Source organism: Heterodontus francisci, chromosome 13 (genome assembly GCF_036365525.1).
Source record: "Heterodontus francisci isolate sHetFra1 chromosome 13, sHetFra1.hap1, whole genome shotgun sequence".
In the NCBI taxonomy this organism is placed as follows: Eukaryota; Metazoa; Chordata; class Chondrichthyes; order Heterodontiformes; family Heterodontidae; genus Heterodontus; species Heterodontus francisci.
This window is the reverse complement of record NC_090383.1, coordinates 88,925,317-88,947,222: the sequence shown is the minus strand read 5'-3', so window position 1 is coordinate 88,947,222 and position 21,906 is coordinate 88,925,317. Positions and strand designations below refer to the sequence as shown.

At 44.3% G+C, this 21,906-nt stretch overlaps 1 protein-coding gene across 11 annotated transcripts in view; it reads right to left on the bottom strand.

The window, feature by feature from the left end:
- Positions 1-12,816: 12,816 nt before the first annotated feature.
- Positions 12,817-21,906, bottom strand: part of mta3 (metastasis associated 1 family, member 3) — a 366,201-nt gene continuing 357,111 nt past the window's right edge. For 6 of the 11 annotated variants that reach the window (XM_068045144.1, XM_068045146.1, XM_068045152.1 and 3 more), the window contains one exon: positions 12,817-14,967. In XM_068045144.1, coding sequence (XP_067901245.1) covers positions 14,814-14,967 — 154 coding nt within the window. In that variant the 3' untranslated portion in view covers positions 12,817-14,813. The remainder of the gene's footprint in view (positions 14,968-21,906) is intronic. The other 5 variants (XM_068045151.1, XM_068045155.1, XM_068045156.1 and 2 more) reach the window with 2 other exon arrangements.

Below are 21,906 nucleotides of genomic sequence, written 5' to 3'. Positions count from 1 at the left end.
TTTTTATAATCCTGTTATCAACTCAAAACAACATGTGCTATTGGAAGACCAATCCCAATAAAATTTATTGTCATGCTAGGCCCCCACCTGCCAAGAGTGAGGCTCATTAATTTTGTCATGAACATTGATGTTAAACTGTTACTGGAGTGAAGAAAAGACTTGTTAAACAGATCAGCTGTGACTGGAAAATACATTTGCATATTAACAGACGGTGATTGGAAGGACAAAGGACCATTCCCTGACACATTCAACCCACAAAGGACCTTAATCACCAGGTATTGTGTGTAAGAGAAGCATTCTAAGGTGATACAAACCAAGACGTGCTCAGACCAGTTAGTCTCATGACTAACCTGCTTGGCAACCTGGGTTTTTCTGAATTGTACAAACAGTTTGAAGTCAGTGTGTCTGTTGGCTCCTGGACTGAGAAGATCTCTCCTGTCTGTTCCCATCTCTTTCTCACAAGCCTCTGAATCCACTGAAGATATATGAACCTCAAGAGAGAAAAGTCTCCTACAGCGAACAAGGTTTAAGAATACTGGGCTGCAATAAAAAGCAAGATCTACCTACAATCAAGGACTGTACAGTGAGCTCGAAGAACTGTAACAAAAACTGCTCAGATATTGCCTCAAACCTTTCCACTTTATTTTTCTTCTGCTCTTTTCTGTCTCCATTTGCATGTGTGTATCGCGTATGCATACTAGCGTGGGGGCGCAGCGTGTATCCGTAGGCATCAACCGAATTAGAGTTTAAGTTTAATAAATTTAAACTTTTCTTCTTTAATCCTAAGAAAGCCTGTTTGTGCTGGTTTCTTTGCCTTATAATTGGAAAGCAGTGAACAAGGATTCACCAAGGAGGAGCTTAAAACATGGTGTGTTTAAAATTAAACCCTGTTGCGGTAAGACCAGGTGAAGGCGGAAAGGGAACCCTAGACACCTTTCTCACCTGGTCGTAACGCTATGATATTCTGGCACAAAATTACAAAACTTCAACTCATGGAAATCAGGAGCAAATTTTCTTCTCAGTACTGTGGCTTCAGTTAATAATTAAACTCATCCCAAAACTCCCTTTCACCTTGAAACATGATTTTAATCTGCCAATTTAAAAATCATAGCCATTTTAAACATTAACTTGAAAAAAAAAATGCTGCAAACCATAACAACAGAAAACATGTCAATATTCCATCAGATGTGATATTCATCTAACAATGTCACTTGCAACCTCATTGTACATGTACCATTTGGCCAACTCCACTTATTGAACAAATACTGCATTCAATTGTATCCTGACAAACGCCCCTTATATGGTGGATATATACAAATTTTAATGAAATGTTTGGTTATTAATCTGCATTACAAGAATGAGTAGATAGCTTTCAAATGTTGGTTCTCCTTCAGCCTAGATAGCTGGTCACAAATAAAGTTAAGGAACTAAATATGCTCAAAATGTCTTACCATCACTGCACATAGTTCTTTCATTTCAAAATCTGCACAATCAAATATTGTCAGCAGGACGCCAGCATTACTCTTAGTGGTTTAATGACCGGCTGATTTAACTGTAATAGTATTTTCAAACAATTAAACAATGTAACTAATGTGAAATGAAGAATTATTTTGTCACATCAGTCATATAGACCACAATATTAATGCAAAGGCAGGTACCAAATGAGAGGAGGAATTGCTTGTGTGAAACCCGGAAGAAAAGTTAACGGATCAGAATCTCTGATTTCAATTTGTTTGCCTAATTATTTATTTATTTTTATTTATTTATTTAGAGATACAGCACTGAAACAGGCCCTTCGGCCCACAGAGTCTGTGCCGACCATCAACCACCCATTTATACTAATCCTACATTAACCCCATATTCCTACCACATCCCCACCTTCCCTCAATTCCCCTACCATCTACCTATACTAGGGGCAATTTATAATGGCCAATTTACCTATCAACCTGCAAGTCTTTTGGCTGAGAGGGGAAACCGGAGCACTCGGAGGAAACCCATGCAGACACAAGGAGAACTTGCAAACTCCACACAGGCAGTACCCAGATTTTTCCTTCCTGGTTTTACAACTCCAAGCTGCACCGTGGATGTGAGGCACACTCATGACGTCAAGCTGACTATTTACAGTACTGATGCAAAAATGGAATTTGGAAGAGCCAGAAGGTTTAGGAAGGTGACGATGAGAGATATTTATCAAGGAGTCGCAATGAGTAAGGCCAACACCCAGATTTAATGATGCTTCCCCTGACTTACTGCTGGCTGGAGTCAAGAGCAGTTGGGACATAATTTTCCCAAGCAATGGGACATATGAACATATGAATTCGGAGCAGGAATAGGCCTCTCAGCCCCTCAAGCCTGGTCCCCCATTCAATAAGTTCATGGCTGAACTTATTACTCCACATTACCACCTACCCACGATAATCTTTTACCCCTTTGCTCATCAAGAATCTATCTACCTCTGCCTTAAAAATATTCAAAAACTCTGCTTCCACCGCCTTTCGAGGAAGAGTGTTCCAAAGACTCACGACCCTCTGAGAGAAAAAAATTTCTTCTCATCTCTGTCCTGAATGGGCAACCCCTTATTTTTAAACAGTGACCCCCCAGTTCTAGATTCTCCCACAAGGGGAAACATCCTTTCCACATCCACCTTGTCAAGACCCCTCAGGATCTTATATGTTTCAATCAAATCACCTCCACCCATTGCTCTTACCATGATTGGAGATGTCTCAGGAGATGAACTGCAGAGGTACTATGCCCAGGTCATGGATGCAGTACTGGACAAGGTTTATGATCTGACCAGGTCAGGAAAAGTGAGTACATTTTTCTGCTCCACTTGCATCCTGTGGTGTATAACCTGCCAACATACCTCTCCCCCACTATGTCTTGCCAAGCTACCACATCATATGATTGCTCACATTCACTTTAGTTTCAACAGGACCCATTCTTCACTTTGCATGCAATTCCTCAACTTCCCATTTATCCATCCACTGCTGTCATTCACCCCAGTCTTTATGCAATGTCATGCATCTGTCTGATAATCGCCCTCACCTAATGCACTGCAACCATCATTTGAATATGCGACCTTCGTTCACTCACATCTGCTCTTTTGCTCCTTTTGGGAGTGTGCAAACTGCAAGGGAGAGGACTGGAGGTGGCCCACCACTATTTGTGCAGCTCAGATGCAGAAGAGGTGGCCATGGAGATAAGTAGCACATTGGTGTCCCTGTCACTTGGAGATGGAGATACTGGGACCTTACAGACAACTGGTAATTAAAAAGTTAAGAAATAAAAATATCTCTGATGCACTTGCTGATTTTATTCCATCAATGACTGAACTATGAGAAGCTCTGAAGAACACTCAGTGATTGCCAAGACTAGCATTTTTACAGGATTAGTTAATATCTATTCTTTTTCTCTACCAAAACCTTCACTTGTAGAGCAAGATTCTGTAGGTATATATGATGGCGATTGCTCAGGGGACATCATTCCTTCTAATGGTGACCTATCGCAGCACATAGAGCTATGCATAGTGCAAATACTTCTAGTCCAGTGGGTCCGCTAGGACTGTTGGATTTTCACCTGGTGATTCACAATTCTCAAGTGAGCAAGAGCAGACACTGATGACAGGGACAGTTGTAGAAAGTCTATGTCAGGGAAGGTGGGTGGATTGAGGTGGGGGGAAGGGAGGCGGGTTACATGCAATCATGTCCAAGCTCTGCTCAGCTGGACACAGATGCTGAAACCTGGGGCCATCATCGACAAGTAGAAGGATAGAGATACGGCAGCAACTTTGTGAGGTCTTGACCGACGTGCCACTCAGACTCTCCCCAATAGCAGTGAGGATGGAGGAGATGATTGGTGACACAAATAATTGTGAAAATGTCTGCCATGGAGAAAGTGGTCACTTTCATGCAGCTTCAAGCAAGACTCTCAAATGAGTCTATGCAGACCATGACCTTGGCTATGCAGAAGACATCTACCACCTGCAGCAGGATAAGATACTTTACTCCGAAGAAGGGTCACTGACCCGAAACGTTAACTCTGCTTCTCTTTCCACAGATGCTGCCAGACCTGCTGAGTGATTCCAGCATTTCTTGTTTTTATTTCAGATTTCCAGCATCCGCAGTATTTTGCTTTTATTAAGATACTTTACTCTTGGCTTTATAACACGTCACTGATTTGCACCAAGTTGCTATCCAGCAGACCAGTAGGAGTGATGTGGCACTAACCCAGGAGAGGGTTGATGGTGAAAGGGGATATTGAAGTGGGAACTCCATTCAAAACACTCTCACTTCTTGCCCTCTGTCCCCCATCAGCTAGTACCCAACATACTGTCTCGTTTCTCAATAGCCGAGTCAACCCTGCACAGGTGCAGTTGGAGCAGTCTTTGGCAGGGCCCTCAGGGGCTCCCAAAACAGAGGGCATGAACCAAAAGTATTTCAGCAGTCAAGGCAAGGATCAGAGCAGCCTGCAACTACCTCTGGAGAAGCCATAAGGGAAGCAGCATGCAGTCGTGATAGGAAGTGTAAAAGAAAGCTCTTGTAATTTACCAAGTGTATGCACATGGATTTTTGCCTAAATGTTTTGTTAAGTGTTCTTTTTTTAAAATAGTGGTGTCATGCTAGGCCCCCACCTGCCAGGAATGAGGCACATTAATTTTGTCATGAACATTGATCTTAAACTGTTACTGGAGTGACGGGAGGCCTTGTTGAACAAAATCAACCGTGGCTGGAAGGGACGTTTGCATATTGGCAGATGGTGCTTGGAAGGACAAAGCAACCATTCCCTGACATTCAACCCACAATGGACTTTTGATCACTAGATGTTGAAGGTGGGGGAGCTCGCATTCCAGGATGACTGCTAAGATGGCTGAATCCACAAACAGACATGGTCAAACCAGCTAGTCACATGACTAACATACTGGGTAACCTGAGTTTTTTGAATTTGTGAAAACAGTTTGGGCAGAAAGCTGTTTGTTCCTGAACTGAAAAGTTCTCTCTTCTGTCTGCTCCCTTCTCTTTCTCACAAGCCTCTGAATGTACTGAAGACACATGACCCCCAAGAGAGAAAAGTCTCCTACAGCGAACAAGGTTTAAGAAGAATACTGGGCCCCAACGAAAAGCAAGATCTACCTACAATCAAGGACTCTACAGTGAGCTTGAAGAACTGTAACAACAACTCTTCAGATATTCCCTCAATCCTTTCCACTTTATTTTTCTTCTGCTCTTTTCTGTCTCTATTTGTATGTGTGTATCGCTTATGCATGCTGGCATGGGGGCGCGGCATGTATCCGTAGATGTTAACTGAATTAGAGTTTAAGTTTAATAAATTTCAACTTTTCTTCTTTAAACCCAAGAAAGCCTGTTTGTGCTGGTTTCTTTGCCTTATAATTGGAAAGCGGTGAACAAGGATTCACCAAGGGGGAGCTAAAAACACGGTGTGTTTAAAATAAACCCTGTTACAGTAAGACTAGGTGAAGGTTGAAAGGGAACCCGAGACCTCTTTCTCACCTGGTCGTAACAGAAATTTGGGTGCTAGTGTCCGGAATTGACCTACAAACAAGAGAAATTGGAAGTGGTAAACCAAATTGTTCCCAAGCAAAAAAAGAGCAAGATTTCAATACAGGTTTTCTTGTGGTTGTGTGCGCTTGAATACTAACATGTCTGCAACTGAAGCTAGTAGCTCTCCAAGCCAGGATGAAGTAACTTGGTATAAGTTCAAAGCACTGTCTATGGAGGAGCTGAGGAAAATGGCTGAGCAGTATGGGATCACTGTATGTGGCTAGTCTAGGAAGTCTGAACTCCTAAGTCTAGTGGCCAACCATTTTTCCCTTGAACCTGAAGAAGCAGAAACAGGGCTAGAAGCAGACCCAGATAGGGTACTGCTAGCAAAAATACAGTTGGAACAAAGGAAACATGATTTAGAAGACAGGGAAAGAGAGAGAGAGAGAGAGAGAGACAGATGAGGGAGAAAGAGAGAGCCTTCCAGAAGGAACGTGAAGAGAAAGAAAGACAGGAAAAGGAACGAGAGAGAGAGAGGAGAGAGAGAGAGAGAGAAAGAATATTCCAGAAAGAATGCGAAGAAAGAGAGCTGAAGCGGCTTGAGTTATCTAGGGAGGCAACAGAGTAACCCCAGTGAAAGCATGGCCAATATGGAGAAGCGTAATTCAGGGCTGGGTACAGAATTGTTAAAACTAGCTCAATTAATTCCAAAATTCAATGAAGATGTAGAAGCAATTTTTGTGTCCTTTGAGAAACTGGCAAGGCAGCAAAATGGCCAGCTGAGGCCTGGCCTCTTTTACTACAAAGCAAGCTAACTGGAAAAGCCCTTGAGGTTTATTCCCTGTTGCCAGATGAGAGTTCATCAAATTATGAACTGACAAAAAGTGCTATCCTCAGGGCATATGAATTAGTACCTGAAGCCAGTTGCCAAAAGTTTAGAACCCTCAAGAAGCAAACTAATCAAACTTATCTGGAGTATGAAAGAAGTAAGCAGTTGGCGTTTGACCAGTGGCTGAGGACTTTAGAAGTACAGCTCAGCTATGAGAATCTGAGGGAAGTAATTCTGTTAGAGTAATTTAAACACTCTCTCCCACTCTCCATAAAGACACATGTAGAGGAGCAGTGGGTTCTGAGAACCTGGCAAGCAAGCGTTCTGGCTGATGAGTTTGCTTTAATTTATAAAGCAATTTCCCAGGGGAGAACCTTTCCTAATTACCCCCAAAAATCTGAAAAGAACAAAGGGTGGGAAGGTGATAGGAGCCCAAACAGTCCTGGGAGAGAAAGAAAAGCAAGAAACACAGGGAGTCCTCCTCTAACCAGAACAGGTGCGATGGGCAGGAGCGAGACCCAGAGACCCATGTGCTTCCATTGTCATAAAGTAGGGCATTTAAAAGCTGACTGCTGGAAAATAAAGGGAAGACCTGTAGGGTTAAACAGGGAACACCCGCTCAGTGAAGAAGCGAACCCTGATGGAAAGCACAACAGAACAAGCTGTGGCTTTAACTGCAGTAAGAGTGAGACCCAGGAAGCTTACGGCTGTGAATACAGTAAAGCTAAAAGGATTCCTGAAGGTTATCAAGGTTTTGTGTTTGAAGGGAAAATAAACCCGTACACCTCGAGTGGGACAAGCAAGCCCATAGTAATTCTCAGGGATACAGGGGCCACAAGATCCCTTTAACGGGGAAAAGACCTGACCTTTCCCCCAGAGAGTGCAGTGAACACCAGAATGGTGGTGAATGGTATAGGAGGGCAGTGTATGCCTGTAGTTGTACACCGGGTATACCTGGAATGCGATCTAGTTTCGGGACCTGTGACCGTAAGGATTGTCCCTAGTTGCCTGTGGACGGGGTTGACCTGCTCCTAGCTAATGATCTGGTGGGGATGAAAGTGGTAGCCCCCCAGTAATGAAAGAAAGCCCGCAGGAGGTCAGAGAGACAGGACAGTGGCGGGAGACGGACCCCTGTAGTTTCCCTGAATGTTTGGTATATCATAGAGTCATAGAGTTATACAACACAGAAACAGGCCCTGTGGCCCATCATGTCTGTGCCAGCCATCAAGCACCTATCTATTTTAATCCCATTTTCCAGCACTTGGCCCATAGCCTTGTATGCTATGGCGTTTCATGTGCTCATCTAAATACTTCTTAAATGTTGTGAGGGTTCCTGCCTTTACCAACCCTCAGGTACAGTGTTCCACATTTCAACCACCCTCTGGGTAAAAATGTTTTTCCTCAAATCCCCTCTAAACCTCCTGCACCTTACCTTAAATCTGATCCCTCCACTAAGGGAAAACGTTTTTTCCTATCTATCCTATCAATGCCCCTGATCATTTTGTATACCTCAATCAGGTTTCCCCTCAGCCTTCTCTGCTCTAAGGAAAACAACCCTAGCCTATCCAGTCTCTCTTCATAGCTGAAATGCTCCAGCTCAGGCACCATCCTGGTGAATCTCCTCTGCCCCTCTCAGTCCTTCACATCCTTCCTACAGTATGGTCACCAGAACTGCACACAGTACACAGCTGTAGCCAAACTAGCATTTTATACAGTTCCATCATAACCTCCCTGCTCTTATATTCTATGCCTCGGCTAATAGACAAGTATCCCATATGCCTTCCTAAACACCTTATCTACCTGTGCTGCTGCCTTCAGTGATCTATGGACAAGTACACCAAGGTCCCTCTAACCCTCTGTACTTTCTAGGGTCCTACCATCCATTGTATATTCAATCAGGCCATGATCAAACCAGCTCCCCCAGAGGAGACTGCATTGGCAGTGCAGGCAGATGACTATGAGGTCTGCCTGTCCGAGACTTTCTTTGGAAAGTTAGCAGACCCAGGAAATGAATTAAATGGATTTTCTCTAGCTGAGGCTCAGCGAGCTGACCCAGTATTGCAAGAGTTAGCAAAGCTGCCCAGTCTGAAAGTGAAGCAGAGGGAGTCCCTGATTGCTAGTGTTTAAAGAATGAGGTATTGATGAGGAAATGGAGTTCTCCTCTCAGACCTGAGAGCAAGGAGCGGGCAGTAGTTCACCAGTTAGTGGTGCCGCAGAGGTACCAGAGAGAAATATCAAGAAGGGTCCACAAGACTACAGTGGCTGTACATGTCTGTATACGAAAGACCAAAGCCTGCATAAGACAGCAGCTTGACTGACCAAAACTCCACAAAGAAGTGGTGGAGTACTGCAGGAGTTGCCACATGTACCAGGTCGAGGGGAAACCCTAACCTACAGTGAAACCTGCACCCCTACGTCCTGTACTGGTGTTAGGAGGACCCTCCAGCAGAGGGCTGGTGAACTGTAAGGGACCTCTACCGAGAACAAAAAGGGACAGGCAAGCACAAGGCTGGCAAAAGGTTAGACAGAGAAGGGGAAAAAAGTGACCAAGAGGGCAGTTTAATGGAAGTACAGGAGGAATCCCGGATGGAAACCTCTACTGTCCAGTCAGCCAACCCTGGAAAATGTGAAAAGTTAGACCTCACATCCTCCTACGTAAATGTAGACACTAGAAGCACCCCACCAGAGTTGCTAACAGCATTTACAGGGACCTGCAGAAACAAAGACCTCTAGCGAGCAGGGAATCCATGAGGGTGATGCCTCATCTAGTCGAAGTGCCACAAGGGAGTGCAGTAGAGTCTGCAAAAATACCTGCAGGCAGGAGTGTCCTCTGGGACAAAGGGTAGATTAGCAAATAATCTCCCCCGGTCAGAAAAAAAGCGAATCACCCATCCCCTGAAGTCAAAAGCCTTTGTATAACTCAGCAAAGCACTGAAAGAGTTCAGGATAGATCCTCCCACGACTGACTTTAAAAAAAATTACCTCAGCAGGAACAAAGACCCTGGGCAGCCATGGAAATGGGTAAATGGGAGAGAAACCTCCCCCAAAAAAAGGACATGTTTATTGAGATGCCAAAAGGGGGGCAATTAAAGCACTACTGGCACCAAGGGAAGACTGTCCGTAATAAGTTTTAGGATCTATGAAGAATGGAAATGAATGAGAGAAATGCATGTTTTTTTCAGTATCTTACATTTTTCTGAACTCTTTTAATGAAATGCGCCTTTTCTTAAGTCACATTTCATTCTGCTGAGTGTGGAGGTGTCATGCTAAGCCCCCACCTGCCAAGAATGAGGCATATTAATTTTGTCATGAGCATTGATCTTAAACTGTTACTGGAGTGAGGGGAAGACTTGTTGAACAGACCAGCCATGCCTGGAAGGGAAGTTTGCATATCGGCAGAGCGTATTTGGAAGGACAAAGCAGCCATTCCCTGACATTCAAATCCCAATTGACTTTTGATCACCAGATGTTGAAGCTGGTGGAGCTCGCATTCCAGGTTGACTGCTGAGATGGCCGAATACACGAACAGACATGGTCAAACCAGCTAGTCACATGACTAACATGCTGGGTAACCTGAGTTTTTTGAATTTGTACAAACAGTTTGGGCAGAAAGCTGTTTGCTCCTGAACTGAGACGATCTCTCTCCTGTCTGTTCCCTTCTCTTTCTCACAAGCCTCTGAATCCACTGAAGACACATGAACCCCGAGAGAGAAAAGTCTCCTACAGCGAACAAGGTTTAAGAAGAATACTGGGCTCCAACGAAAAGCAAGATCTACCTACAATCAAGGACTCTACAGTGAGTTCGAAGAAACGTAACAACTCCTCAGATATTGCCTCAAACCTTTCCATTTTATTTTTCTTCTGCTCTTTTCTGTCTCTATTTGTATGTGTGTATTGCGTATGCATACTAGCATGGAGCACGGCGTGTATCCATTGGCACTAACTGAATAAGAGTTTAAGTTTAACTTTGATAAATTTCAATTTTTCTTCCTTAAACCTAAGAAAGCCTGTTTGTGCTGGTTTCTTTGCCTTATAATTGGAAAGCGGTGAATAAGGATTCACCAAGGGGGAGCTAAAAACTCCCCCTTGTTCAAAATTAAACCCTGTTACAGTAAGACCAGGTGAAGGCTGAGAGGGAACCTTAGACCTCTTTCTCATCTGGTCGTAACAACGGCATATAAAATTTAATGAATTGCACCACTTCCACATCTTACCAGTGCCCACATGCACTTTCAGTTGCTTCATGATCAATGTCATTACATGACAGGACTCACTGGCGGATGTGCAATCGGAGTATGCTTTGTTGAAGGACTGTGTTGTGCAAATGGGCAAGGGCGATCTTGGCGAGAGTGGGCTGAAGAATGTAATTTTTTCCCGTGTGAGTCAGTAGCTGAACCTTTGAGGTATTAGGGCAACTCTGGTAGCAGTGTACACAGTTTGTCGGGCAAAGAGTGGTCCATTTTCATATTGCTCCTTGTCGTCCTCTTCTTCAATGTTCTCATCATCAGAAGAGGACTGATGAGCGTCTTGGTGATCCTCCAGCTCCAATCCTCTGTTACACAAGATTGTGCAGAATGCAGCACAGCATCAACATTCTGGACACCCTCATTGGAGAGTACTGAAGGGAACCTCCAGTCCTAGCTAGGTACTGGAAAGGCATCATCAATATGCCGATGACTTTCTCTATGACATGCCTGAGTCATGTGTCTCTCATTGTAGTGCTCTTGCATCTCACTGGTGGGATTCCTCACAGGAATCATGAGACAAGTTTTAAGGGGGTTTCCCTTGTCTCCTGCAAGCTAGCCCTTAACTCTATTTCCTGGTATGAAAAGGTTTGTAATGTTGGACTGCTGCAGTATTACAGTTTCCAGGGAACCGCCCGCATACCTGCACAGTGTGGCACAAACAAGCTGTTCATTAACAGAATGAAATTGCTTGTGATTGATAAAACATTCTGGATGATTTGTTGGTCCTTGGATTGGCACATATCTTTAATAGCTGGCACCCTGTACCTGTGGGAAGCCAGCCAGAGGTGCAAATCTGGCTGCCTGCTCATTCTGGCTATTGTCGTAGGGAAATTGATGCAAGTCGCCACCCTAGCAAACAACCCTTCCATTACCGCCTGTATCCATTTATGTGCAGCTATCTCTGGCTCCTTCCGGTGCTCTCGAAGAAATTGAAGGCAGCAGTTATTTTCACAGCAACAGACAATTTGTGGCCAGCAGGGAGCAGCTCTTCTTGAAGGAAGTTGCAGATGTTGATCTGAGCCTGCAGAAGAACTATTCTTCAGATAGGTTAAAGAAGCTGAGCCTCTGTCTGTAGACCCTGTCACATGGGTGGTGCTTCCTCTGTTGCTCTCCTCTCTCTTGTTTTCCACTCTGTTTTTCTCCCTGCTGTTCTCCAGATCTGTGTAATGCACCTGCAGATCCCACCACTGCACCAGCTTGCTGCTGTGGATGGTGACTGTCTTCCTTGTATGGTTGTAACCACCCAAAGGGCCTGCCCAGCCTGATGTCCATTTGAAAGCCCCCAAACCTCTGAAACATGCCTATGATCACAAGAACTCTCTGCAAAACATTTGCCAGAGGGAATTGAGAATGTAGCTGTAAGCACTGAGCCTTTATTCATATATCAACCAGCTTCTGCCAAGTAGGTTATTCCCATGCACCCAAATATGTCTTCATTAAATGCAGAAGTGGTGGGTTGGAAGTACGTTTGAGAATTTTTTTACATTTTACCTTCAACAAGTCCGCAACCCACATGTCCTTGGGGGTTAAACTCAAACTATGAGGGGAATTTTAAGAGACAACTGAATTCAAAATAAATGCAGTTAGGTGCAAAGAAAACATGAAGGCAGCTTAAAATGGGGATGCCTTCAGTTCAGGACCAGCCTAAATATGCAGACACCAAAGTAAATGGAACCCATGAAATTTAGGCAGCTCTTTCCTAACAGTAACGTCACCAGAGTAGCCTGGAGAGATGGGGACCCAATATGGCAGTAGGATGCTAGTTTAAGTAGTTTGATATTTCTGTTAGAAATGTTATGCAACATGTTTTTAAGTTTAGACATTAAAACAACTACTCCTGAAGAATTTCTTTCCCCTTTAAGTGTACAGTGCTTAAATAAGAGCTGATGGACAACTTTCTTACTCTGAAAAAAGCTTTTTAGGATGTAACAAAGCTGTATAACAGTTACCTACTCTCTTGCTTTTTGCATGGCCCTATCATGTTACCTCTGTAAACAAAAAAATCCTCTTTCCATTAATGATGGAAGTTCTAGAAATCTGATTATATTTCAAATAGTGCATTTCAAATTTCAATTGGCCAAGCACCATCAATTTAAATGAGAAGGTGTTCCCATGAGATGCTTCAATAGATGACTGTCTATAACCTGTTCAGTGTGTCAACAGCAACAAGGAGTTCTCTGCATCTGTTTGAGGTTGTGCGGTGCATTTTTGAAAACTGCAAAGGATCGACCAAACAAAGCAATTGAACAGGGTAGCAGAAACTGTAATGATACAGTGATAATAGACTCTAGCTTACAGCACATAAATAGCAAGGACAGTAGGAAGATTGAAGGACTTTACCTGTATCTCCCTTAGTTTTCTCAATTCTGATTGGGAGAGAAGTATTAACTCACTTGTATTGCAAGAGAAAATGGTGCTTTAGTTTTGTTTTACCAAATAATTGAAACATGCAAAGGGTCACCACCACACTGGTTTGACACCCAACAATTTAGGTAACCAGTTACAACCTTAATTAGTACAGTTACTTTGCCAATCTGTCTGATACAGGATACACAAAAATAGTGGAAAATCTGGATTACCTTGTAAATGAGGAAAAACAAATGTGATTAAGTCTGAAAATAGATTAAGGCCTTATTAATATGGGTTATAGTATTCAGTATGTATCTGCTTAAACCAAATTATTAAAACATGAATTTTAAAGTTTATCTGCACTAAAAATTACATATTGATTCTGTGAAACAACCCCACACTGAACAAAATGAAGCTTCTTCCACAGCGTCACATAGACGGTGCCACCAAAGAAAATTGTGACCCTCCACGTGTCACTAAATAAAAACATATTGAAATGGATAAGAGTGTATCAGTAGTAGATCTTATGACTGCTAGACAACACAGGACCTTCTCTCCATCACTGTATCAAATGATATTAGTATAAGCTGCTCAGGTCTGCTGTTGGCACAGGGCAAGAGTCAAAGAGATAAATCTTCCATATGCATCATTAACACAAGTTTTTCACTGAACATTATGTATTTCAGCCCATGCATATCTACCTGGTATTCTGGATTCATTAATAGTTTTGATCATATATCCTACCGAGTTTTCTCAAACACATATGAAAATGTGTTTGAAACAGCATCCACAGACACCACATTATTGTTAGATACTAGATATAAGCATTGTTAGGTTTCTCCATTTGTGAATTTTTCTTAATTTGTAATAGTTGCTTATTGGAGTTTTGACATACAAGCATGGCCATGACTACAGCTCTAGCTATATTCTCAGTAATCTCTAATGCTCACAGTTCGACCAGATACCAATTACGAACTGGCAGTTTCCCAATATATTGCCTAATTAGCTGAACTGCCACTTATGCTACAGTGAAGCACAAATTGGTGTACTTCTCTGCCTCTGCTGGATTGATAATGCAAATACACAGCTGGCTGAGCCTTGCTACTGAAACAATCACAAATGGGGGCTTTCCTTTCCTGATGCTAAATATGTTTGAAAGGACCCTGTACACACATGTACTTTGTTTCCCTTGCCTTAATAAGTTGCAACAAAGGATGAGACATGAACTGCTTCTATGTTTAAGCTTTTTATCTGTGTTTGCTGCACATGTGCTTTCCCTGGAACTTGGGGATCACATTTAAAGTTTAAATTCATATTCCCATAAATTTGTATCTACCTGAAGTTGCTGACATTAAGATATTCTGGTGTGCTGATTTAGGATTTATCCACCAGTGAGGGAATAATATTAAGAACAACCCTTTTCAATACTCAAGACCCACAAAATTCAAAAAAGGCAAACCTGCAAACAATTTTAAGCATAAATAGGATTGGGTTCTCTGGGTTTCAACAGCCCTGAACCACAGGTCACAGTTTGGGCATCCCTGATTTAGGTAGACACTGACAAGTACTTCTAAAAAGCATTTTAACAAAACATATTAAAATACTGCAGTGCTATTTGTATAATCAATCTAATGCACAAATGAAATATACAAGACAGTAAAATATTTGTCGTCACCATTGTTCTGATAGCACTAGGAAATAATATGCGAAACAATAGGTATGTTTGTCTGCTGTTAGTGTGCCATCAAAATGTAGATACTGATTCGTTCATTCTTCTTGACACCAAACAACTGACAATAATGTTATAAAGGCCTGATAGGAAATCCATGTGATCTGCAGCTTCAATGCTCTATTCTTGAAAGTCTAACGCAATCCACTTATTTCATGTTCTCAGTCTGTAATGACAATTGCTTCTGCAGTATCAGGTTGCTTGTATTGATTAGAGGAAGTAAAAGCGGTTTGAAGAGATGGCGCGACAACTGGGAGGCAAGGTCGCCTAGAAGCTCTCCTCATCTCAGAAGGTGACAGAAGTTTGCGGATCTTCCTAAGTGAAGAAAACAAAAGATTCTTGATTGGTTAAAGATCAATATTCGAAACGTCAACTCCTGCCATCACTTTGTCTAATTTTGCCTCTTAAAAATAAACACAAGAAGCTCTGAACTACCGGAGGCAAAATGCAAAAACTATGGACAACTGTTTTGGGTTAGACACAGGTCTTTCACGGCAGGGGCCTGGGTTCATACCCAGCCAAGATTGTTGGCTGTAAGGATCTTGCATGAAATGAGGTTGACAGTCTCAATCCAGTTCCTAAATTGTTCCTAACTCAGCACTCGTTGATAAATTCACTGAGGATGTGTGGTAAATGGAAGAAAAATGTGACAGCGGTGCAGAAAAGGGTACTCCTCTGAGGCTGGAGCTGGTCCATCTTACTGGGATGGAGTGCGGGGAGCTTTACTCTGTCTGATTGTGCAATACCTGACCTTGATACTGAGATTTGGGCCGCGATTTTCTCAGCGCCGCCCCCCCCAACCGGGTGGGGGACTAAAAGGCAGGGAGGCCAGTAAAATGCCAGAGAGCCGTGTTGGGACAGTTCCTTGATATAGTCCCGCCGCCGGGGAAGTTTCCCAGTGGCAGGAACAGCAGCGACCAATTAGCCAATTAAATGTCCAATTGAGGGCCATCTTCCCGAGCCACCAGCATTTTGGCGGTGATGAAGCAGCCCCCCACTGTGTGTTGAGGCTGCCAGCTGCATGGAAGCAACCCCCCTGTGGTCTCCCAGGGGGTGGGGGCATCGGAGCTGGAGGCTCTGAGGCCCAAGTAGGGCGCTGTGGCTGTTGAAGGGGATCCCCGTCTGAACGCCGGGGCCTGCCTGCCCGACCCCAGCAGAGAAATGAAGTGCCTTCCTCCCCATTGAGGGTGCCTCAAGATGGAGGCACGCTCTCATTATCCTTGCTGCTTCAGCAGCAGCCACCTCTCTTGGTGGCACTGCCGAGGCTTCTGTGCTGTGTGGAATGCCTACCCACTAACCTTAATTGGTCGACAGGCCTGGAGGCAGCAAATTAAGAAGCCACCTCCAGGATTGCCGCTGCTGTCCCACTGTTTGCCCATGCAATTTGGAACCTGCATATGTTCCTGACGTTGGTACTAACCTCCTTCTGGGAAAACTGGTGTCTTGGTGCCTGAAATGGATCAAGTTCCATTATCCAGCACTAACATCTCACATCCTGATGAGCACAAAGTTTAAAAAAGAAATAAAACACCAGGGTACTTAAAAAAGGAGCTTTATGAAAGATTGTAATGCTTAAAGATGAAGGAATATCTAAGAAAGTGAGAGCATTACTTTCCAAACAAAGTACTTACCTATCTATCTTCTCCTAAAACATAGAGCATTAAGATGTGCTTTTTGCTGGAGAGAGATGTTTTTGGTCCCCACTCCTTAGGGGGTTTGGTGACACAAGTGAAGGTTCCATGGCCATCCCAAAGATGCGCCATTAACTTTAATGAGAGCGACTGCTTCAGACTCATCTGCAGGTTGGATTGGAGCTACCAATCTTCAGAAAGCCCTCAACCTAGTAGTATTAGCCAAAAGTGTTTTACAGGGGTTAGGTGACTCTGGATCAGTAGTGTAAAGGGCAGTGAGGGGCAAGAGTTCCTAGAGTGTGTGCAGAAAAATTTTCTACAGCAGTATGTTGCTTGTCCAATGAGAAAGGAGGCACTGCTAGACCTGGTTCTTGGGAATGAGGTGGGCCAAGTGGATCAAGTATCAGTTGGACAGCATTTAGGGGATAGTGATCAATGTATCATAAAGTTTAGGCTGACTATGGAAAAGGACAAACAGCAATCCTGGGTAAGAATAATTAACTGGGGAAAGGCCAACTTAAACTGTATAGAACGCTAGTTAGGCCACAGATGGAGCACTGTGTACAGTTCTGGTCGCCACACGATAGGAAGGATGTCATTGCACTGGAGACAGCGCAGAGGAGATTCACCAGGATGTTGCCCGGGCTGGAGCATTTCAGCTATGAAGAGAGACTGGATAGGCTAGGGTTGTTTTCCTTCGAGCAGAGAAGGCTGAGGGGGGACCTGATTGAAGTATACAAAATTATGAGGGGCATAGACAGGGTAGATATGAAGAAACGTTTTCCCTTAGCCAAGGTGTCAATAACCAGGGGGCATAGATTTAAGATAAGGGACAGGAGGTTTAGAAGGGATTTGAGGAAAAATCTTTTCACCCAGAGGGTGGTTGGAATATGGAATACACTGCCTGAAGGGGTGGTAGAGGCAGAAATCCTCACAACATTCAAGAAGTATTTAGCTGAGCACTTGAAATGCCAAAGCATACAAGGCTACGGGCCAAGTGCTGGAAAATGGGAATAGAATAGATAGGTGCTTGATGGCCGGCACGGACACGATGGGCAGAAGGGCCCGTTTCTGTGCTGTATAACTCTATGACTCTACGACGATGACTCAATGGGGTAAGAATGGAGCTGGGGCAAATAAATTGGAATCAAAAGCTGGCAGGAAAACCAGTAGCTGAACAATGGGCTACCTTCAAAGAAGATATATGAAACCATATAACCATTGTCGATTGTTGTAAAAACCCATCTGGTTCACTAATGGCCTTTAGGGAAGGAAATCTGCTGTCCTTACCTGGTCTGGCCGACATGTGACTCCAGACCCACAGCAATGTGGTTAACTCTTATATGCCCTCTGAAATGGCCTAGCAAACCACTCAGTTGTACCTAACCACTACGAAGTCAATAAAAAGGAATGAAACCGGACGGACCACCCGGCATCAACCTAGGCACCGGAAACGACAATGGCAAACCCAGCCCTGTCGACCCTGCAAAGTCCACCTTATTAACATCTGGGGGGTTGTGCCAAAGTTGGGAGGGCTGTCCCACAGACTAGTCAAGCAACAGCCTGAAATAGTCATACTCACGGAATCATACCTTACAGACAATGTCCCAGACACTGCAATCACTATCCCTGGGTATGTCCTGTCCCACCGGCAGGACAGACCCAGCAGAGGTGGCGGGACAGTGGTCTACAGTAGGGAGGGAGTTGCCCTGGGAGTCCTTAACATCGACTCTGGACCCCATGAAGTCTCATGGCATCAGGTCAAACATGGACAAGGTAACCTCCTACTGATTACCACCTACCGCCCTCCCGCAGCTGATGAGTCAGTACTCCTCCATGTTGACCACCACTTGGAGGAAGCACTGAGGGTGGCTAGGGCACAAAATGTACTCTGGGTGGGGGATTCAATGTCCATCACCAAGAGTGTCTCGGTAGCACCACCACTGACCGAGCTGGCCGAGTCCTAAAGGACATAGCTGCTCGACTGGGTCTGTGGCAGGTGGTGAGGGAACCAACAAGAGGGAAAAACATACTTGTTCTCACCAATCTGCCTGCCGCAGATGCTTCTGTCCATGACTGTATTGGTAGGAGTGACAACCGCACAGTCCTTGTGGAGACGAAGTCCCACCTTCACATTGAGGACACCGTCCATCGTGTTGTGTGGCACTATCACCATGCTAAATGGGATAGATTTCGAACAGATCTAGCAATGCAAAATTGGGCATCCATGAGGCGCTGTGGGACATCAGCAGCAGCAGAACTGTACTCAACCACAATCTGTAACCTCATGGCCCGGCATATCCCCCACTCTACCAATACCATCAAGCCAGGAGACCAACCCTGGTTCAATGAAGAGTGCAGGAGGGCATGCCAGGAGTAGCACCAGGCATACCTCAAAATGAGGTGTCAACCTGGTGAAGCTACAACCCAGGACTACTTGCATGCCAAACTGCATAAGCAGCATTCAATAGACAGAGCTAAACGATCCCATAACCAACGGATCAGCTCTAAGCTCTGCAGTCCTTCCACGTCCAGCCATGAATGGTGGTGGACAATTAAACAACTAACTGGAGGAGGTGGCTCCACAAATATCCCCATCCTCAATGATGGGGGAGCCCAGCACATCAGTGCGAAAGATAAGGCTGAAGCATTTGCAACAATCATCAGCCAGAAATGCCGAGTTGATGATCCATTTCAGCCCCCTCCTGAAGTCCTCAGCATTACAGATGCCAGACTTCAGCCAATTCGATTCACTGCGCGTGATATCAAGAAACGACTGAAGGCACTGGATACTACAAAGGCTATGGGTCTTGACAATATTCCGGCAATAGTACTGAGGACTTGTGCTCCAGAACCTGCCGCACCCCTAGCCAAGCTATTCCAGTACAGCTATAACACTGGCATCTACCCAGCAATGTGGAAAATTGTTTAGGTATGTCCTGCACACAAAAAGCAGGACAAGTCCAATCCAGCCAATTACCGCCCCATCAGTCTACTCTCAATCATCAGCAAAGTGATGGAAGGTGTCATCAACAGTGCCATCAAGCGGCACATGCTTAGCAATAACCTGCTCAGTGATACCCAGTTTGGGTTCCGACAGGGCCACTCAGCACCTGACCTCATTACAGCCTTGGTTCAAACATGGACAAAAGAGCTGAACTCAAGAGGTGAAGTGAGAGTGACTGCCCTTGACATCAAGGCAGCATTTGACAGAGTATGGCATCAAGGAGCCCTAGCAAAACTGGAGTCAATGGGAATCAGGGGGAAAACTCTCTGCTGGTTGGAGTCATACCTAGAGCAAAGGCCGCTGGCTGTGGTTGTTGGAGGTCAATCATCTGAGCTCCAGGACATCACTACAGGAGCTCCTCAGGGTAGTGTCCTAGGCCCAACCATCTTCAGCTGCTTCATCAATGACCTTCCTTCAATCATAAGGTCAGAAGTGGGGATGTTCGCTGAAGATTGCACAATGTTCCGCACCATTCGCGACTCCTCAAATACTGATGCAGTCCGTGTAGAAATGCAGCAAGACCTGGACAATATCCAGGCTTGGGCTGATAAGTGGCAGACAACATTTGCGCCACACAAATGCCAGGCAATGACCATCTCCAACAAGAGAGAATCTAACCACCTCCCCTTGACATTCAATGGCATTACCATCACTGAATCCCCCCACTATCAACATCCTCGGGGTTACCATTGACCAGAAACTGAACTGGAGTAGCCATATAAATATCGTGGCTACAAGAGCAGGTCAGAGGTTAGGAATCCTGCGGCAAGTAACTCACCTCCTGATTCCCCAAAGCCTGTCCACTATCTACAAGGCACAAGTCAGGGGTGTGATGGAATACTCTCCACTTGCCTGGATGATTGCAGCTCCAACGCCATCCAGGACAAAGCAGCCTGCTTGATTGGCACAACATCCACAAACATTCACTCCCTCCACCACCGACGCACAGTGGCAGCATTGTGTACCATCTACAAGATGCACTGCAGCAATGCACCAAGGCTCCTTAGACAGCACTTTCCAAACCCATGACCTCCACCACCTCATAGGACAAGAGCAGCAGATGCATGGGAACATCATCACCTGTAAGTTCCCGTCCAAGTCACACACCTTCATGACTTGGAACTATATCGCCGTTCCTTCACTGTCGCTGGGTCAAAATCCTGGAACTCCCTTCCTAACAGCACTGTGGGTGCACCTACTTCACATGGACTGCAGCAGTTCAAGAAGGCAGCTCACCACCACCTTCTCAAGGGCAATTAGGGATGGGCAATAAATGCTGGCATAGCCAGTGACGCCCACTTCCCATGAATGAATAAAAAAAAAAGTTCGGGCACAGTCAAGGTACGCTCCCTTGAAGGGGAAAAGTAGGATAAACAAATCCAGAGCTCCCTGGATGACAAAAGAGGTAGAGATTAAGACAAAGAAGAAAAAGTGTGCCTATGACTGATGCCAGGTAAAAAATACTATTGAGAACCAGGCTGAATATAGAAGGTCCAGAGGGGAAGTGAAAAAGCAAAAAGAGAGAGCATGAAATGAGACTGACAGCTCGCATGAAAGGAAATCCCAAAATTTTCTATAGGCATACAAATAGTAAAACGGTGGTAAAAGGAGGAGTTGGACTGATTAGGGACCAGAAAGGGGATTTACACATGGAGGTAGAGGGCATAGATGAAGTATTAAATGAAAACTTTGCATCTGTCTTTACCAAGGAAGAAGATGCAACCCAGGCAATGTTGAAAGAGGGGGCAATTCAAACACTAGAGGGGGTTAAAATTGATAAGGAGGAAGTATTAGATAGGCTGTCTGTACTTAAAGTGGATAAAGCACAGACCAGATGAGATGAATCCAAGAATACGGAGGGAAGTGAGGGTGGAAATCGCAGAGGCACTGGCCATAATTTTTCAGTCTTCCTTAGACTAGGGTGTGGTGCCAGAGGACTGGAGAATTGCAAACATTACACCCTTGTTCAAAAAAGGAACTAAAGATAAGCCCAGCAACTGCAGTCCAGTCAGTTTGACTTTGGTCATTGGAAAATTTCTAGAAAAAATAATTCGGGACAAAATCAATAGTCACATGGACAAATGTGAGTTAATTAAGGAAATCCAGCATAGACTTCTTCAGGGAAAATCATGTTTAACTAATTTGAAGTTTTTTGAGGAGGTAACAGAAAGGGTTGATGAGGGTAATGCTGTTGATGTGGTGTACATGGACTTCCAAAAAGCGTTTGATATAGTGTCACACAACAGACTTGTGAGCAAACTTGCAGCTTGTGGAATAAAAGAGATGGTAGTAACATGGATATGAAATTGGCTGAGTGACAGGAAACAAAGAGTAGTGGTTAATGGATGTTTTTTCGGCTGGAGGAAGGTTTGTAGTGGGGTTCCCCAGGGATCAGTGTTGGGACCCTTGCTGTTCCTGATATATATTAATGACCTAGACCTTGGTGTACAGGGCACAATTTCAAAGTTTGCAGATGATACGAAACTTGGAAGCATTATGAACTGTGAAGAGGATAGTGTAGAACTTCAAAAGGACATAGACAAGTTGGTGGAATGGGCAGACAGATGGTAGATGAAGGTCAATGCAGAGAAATGTGAAGTGATTAATTTTGGTAGG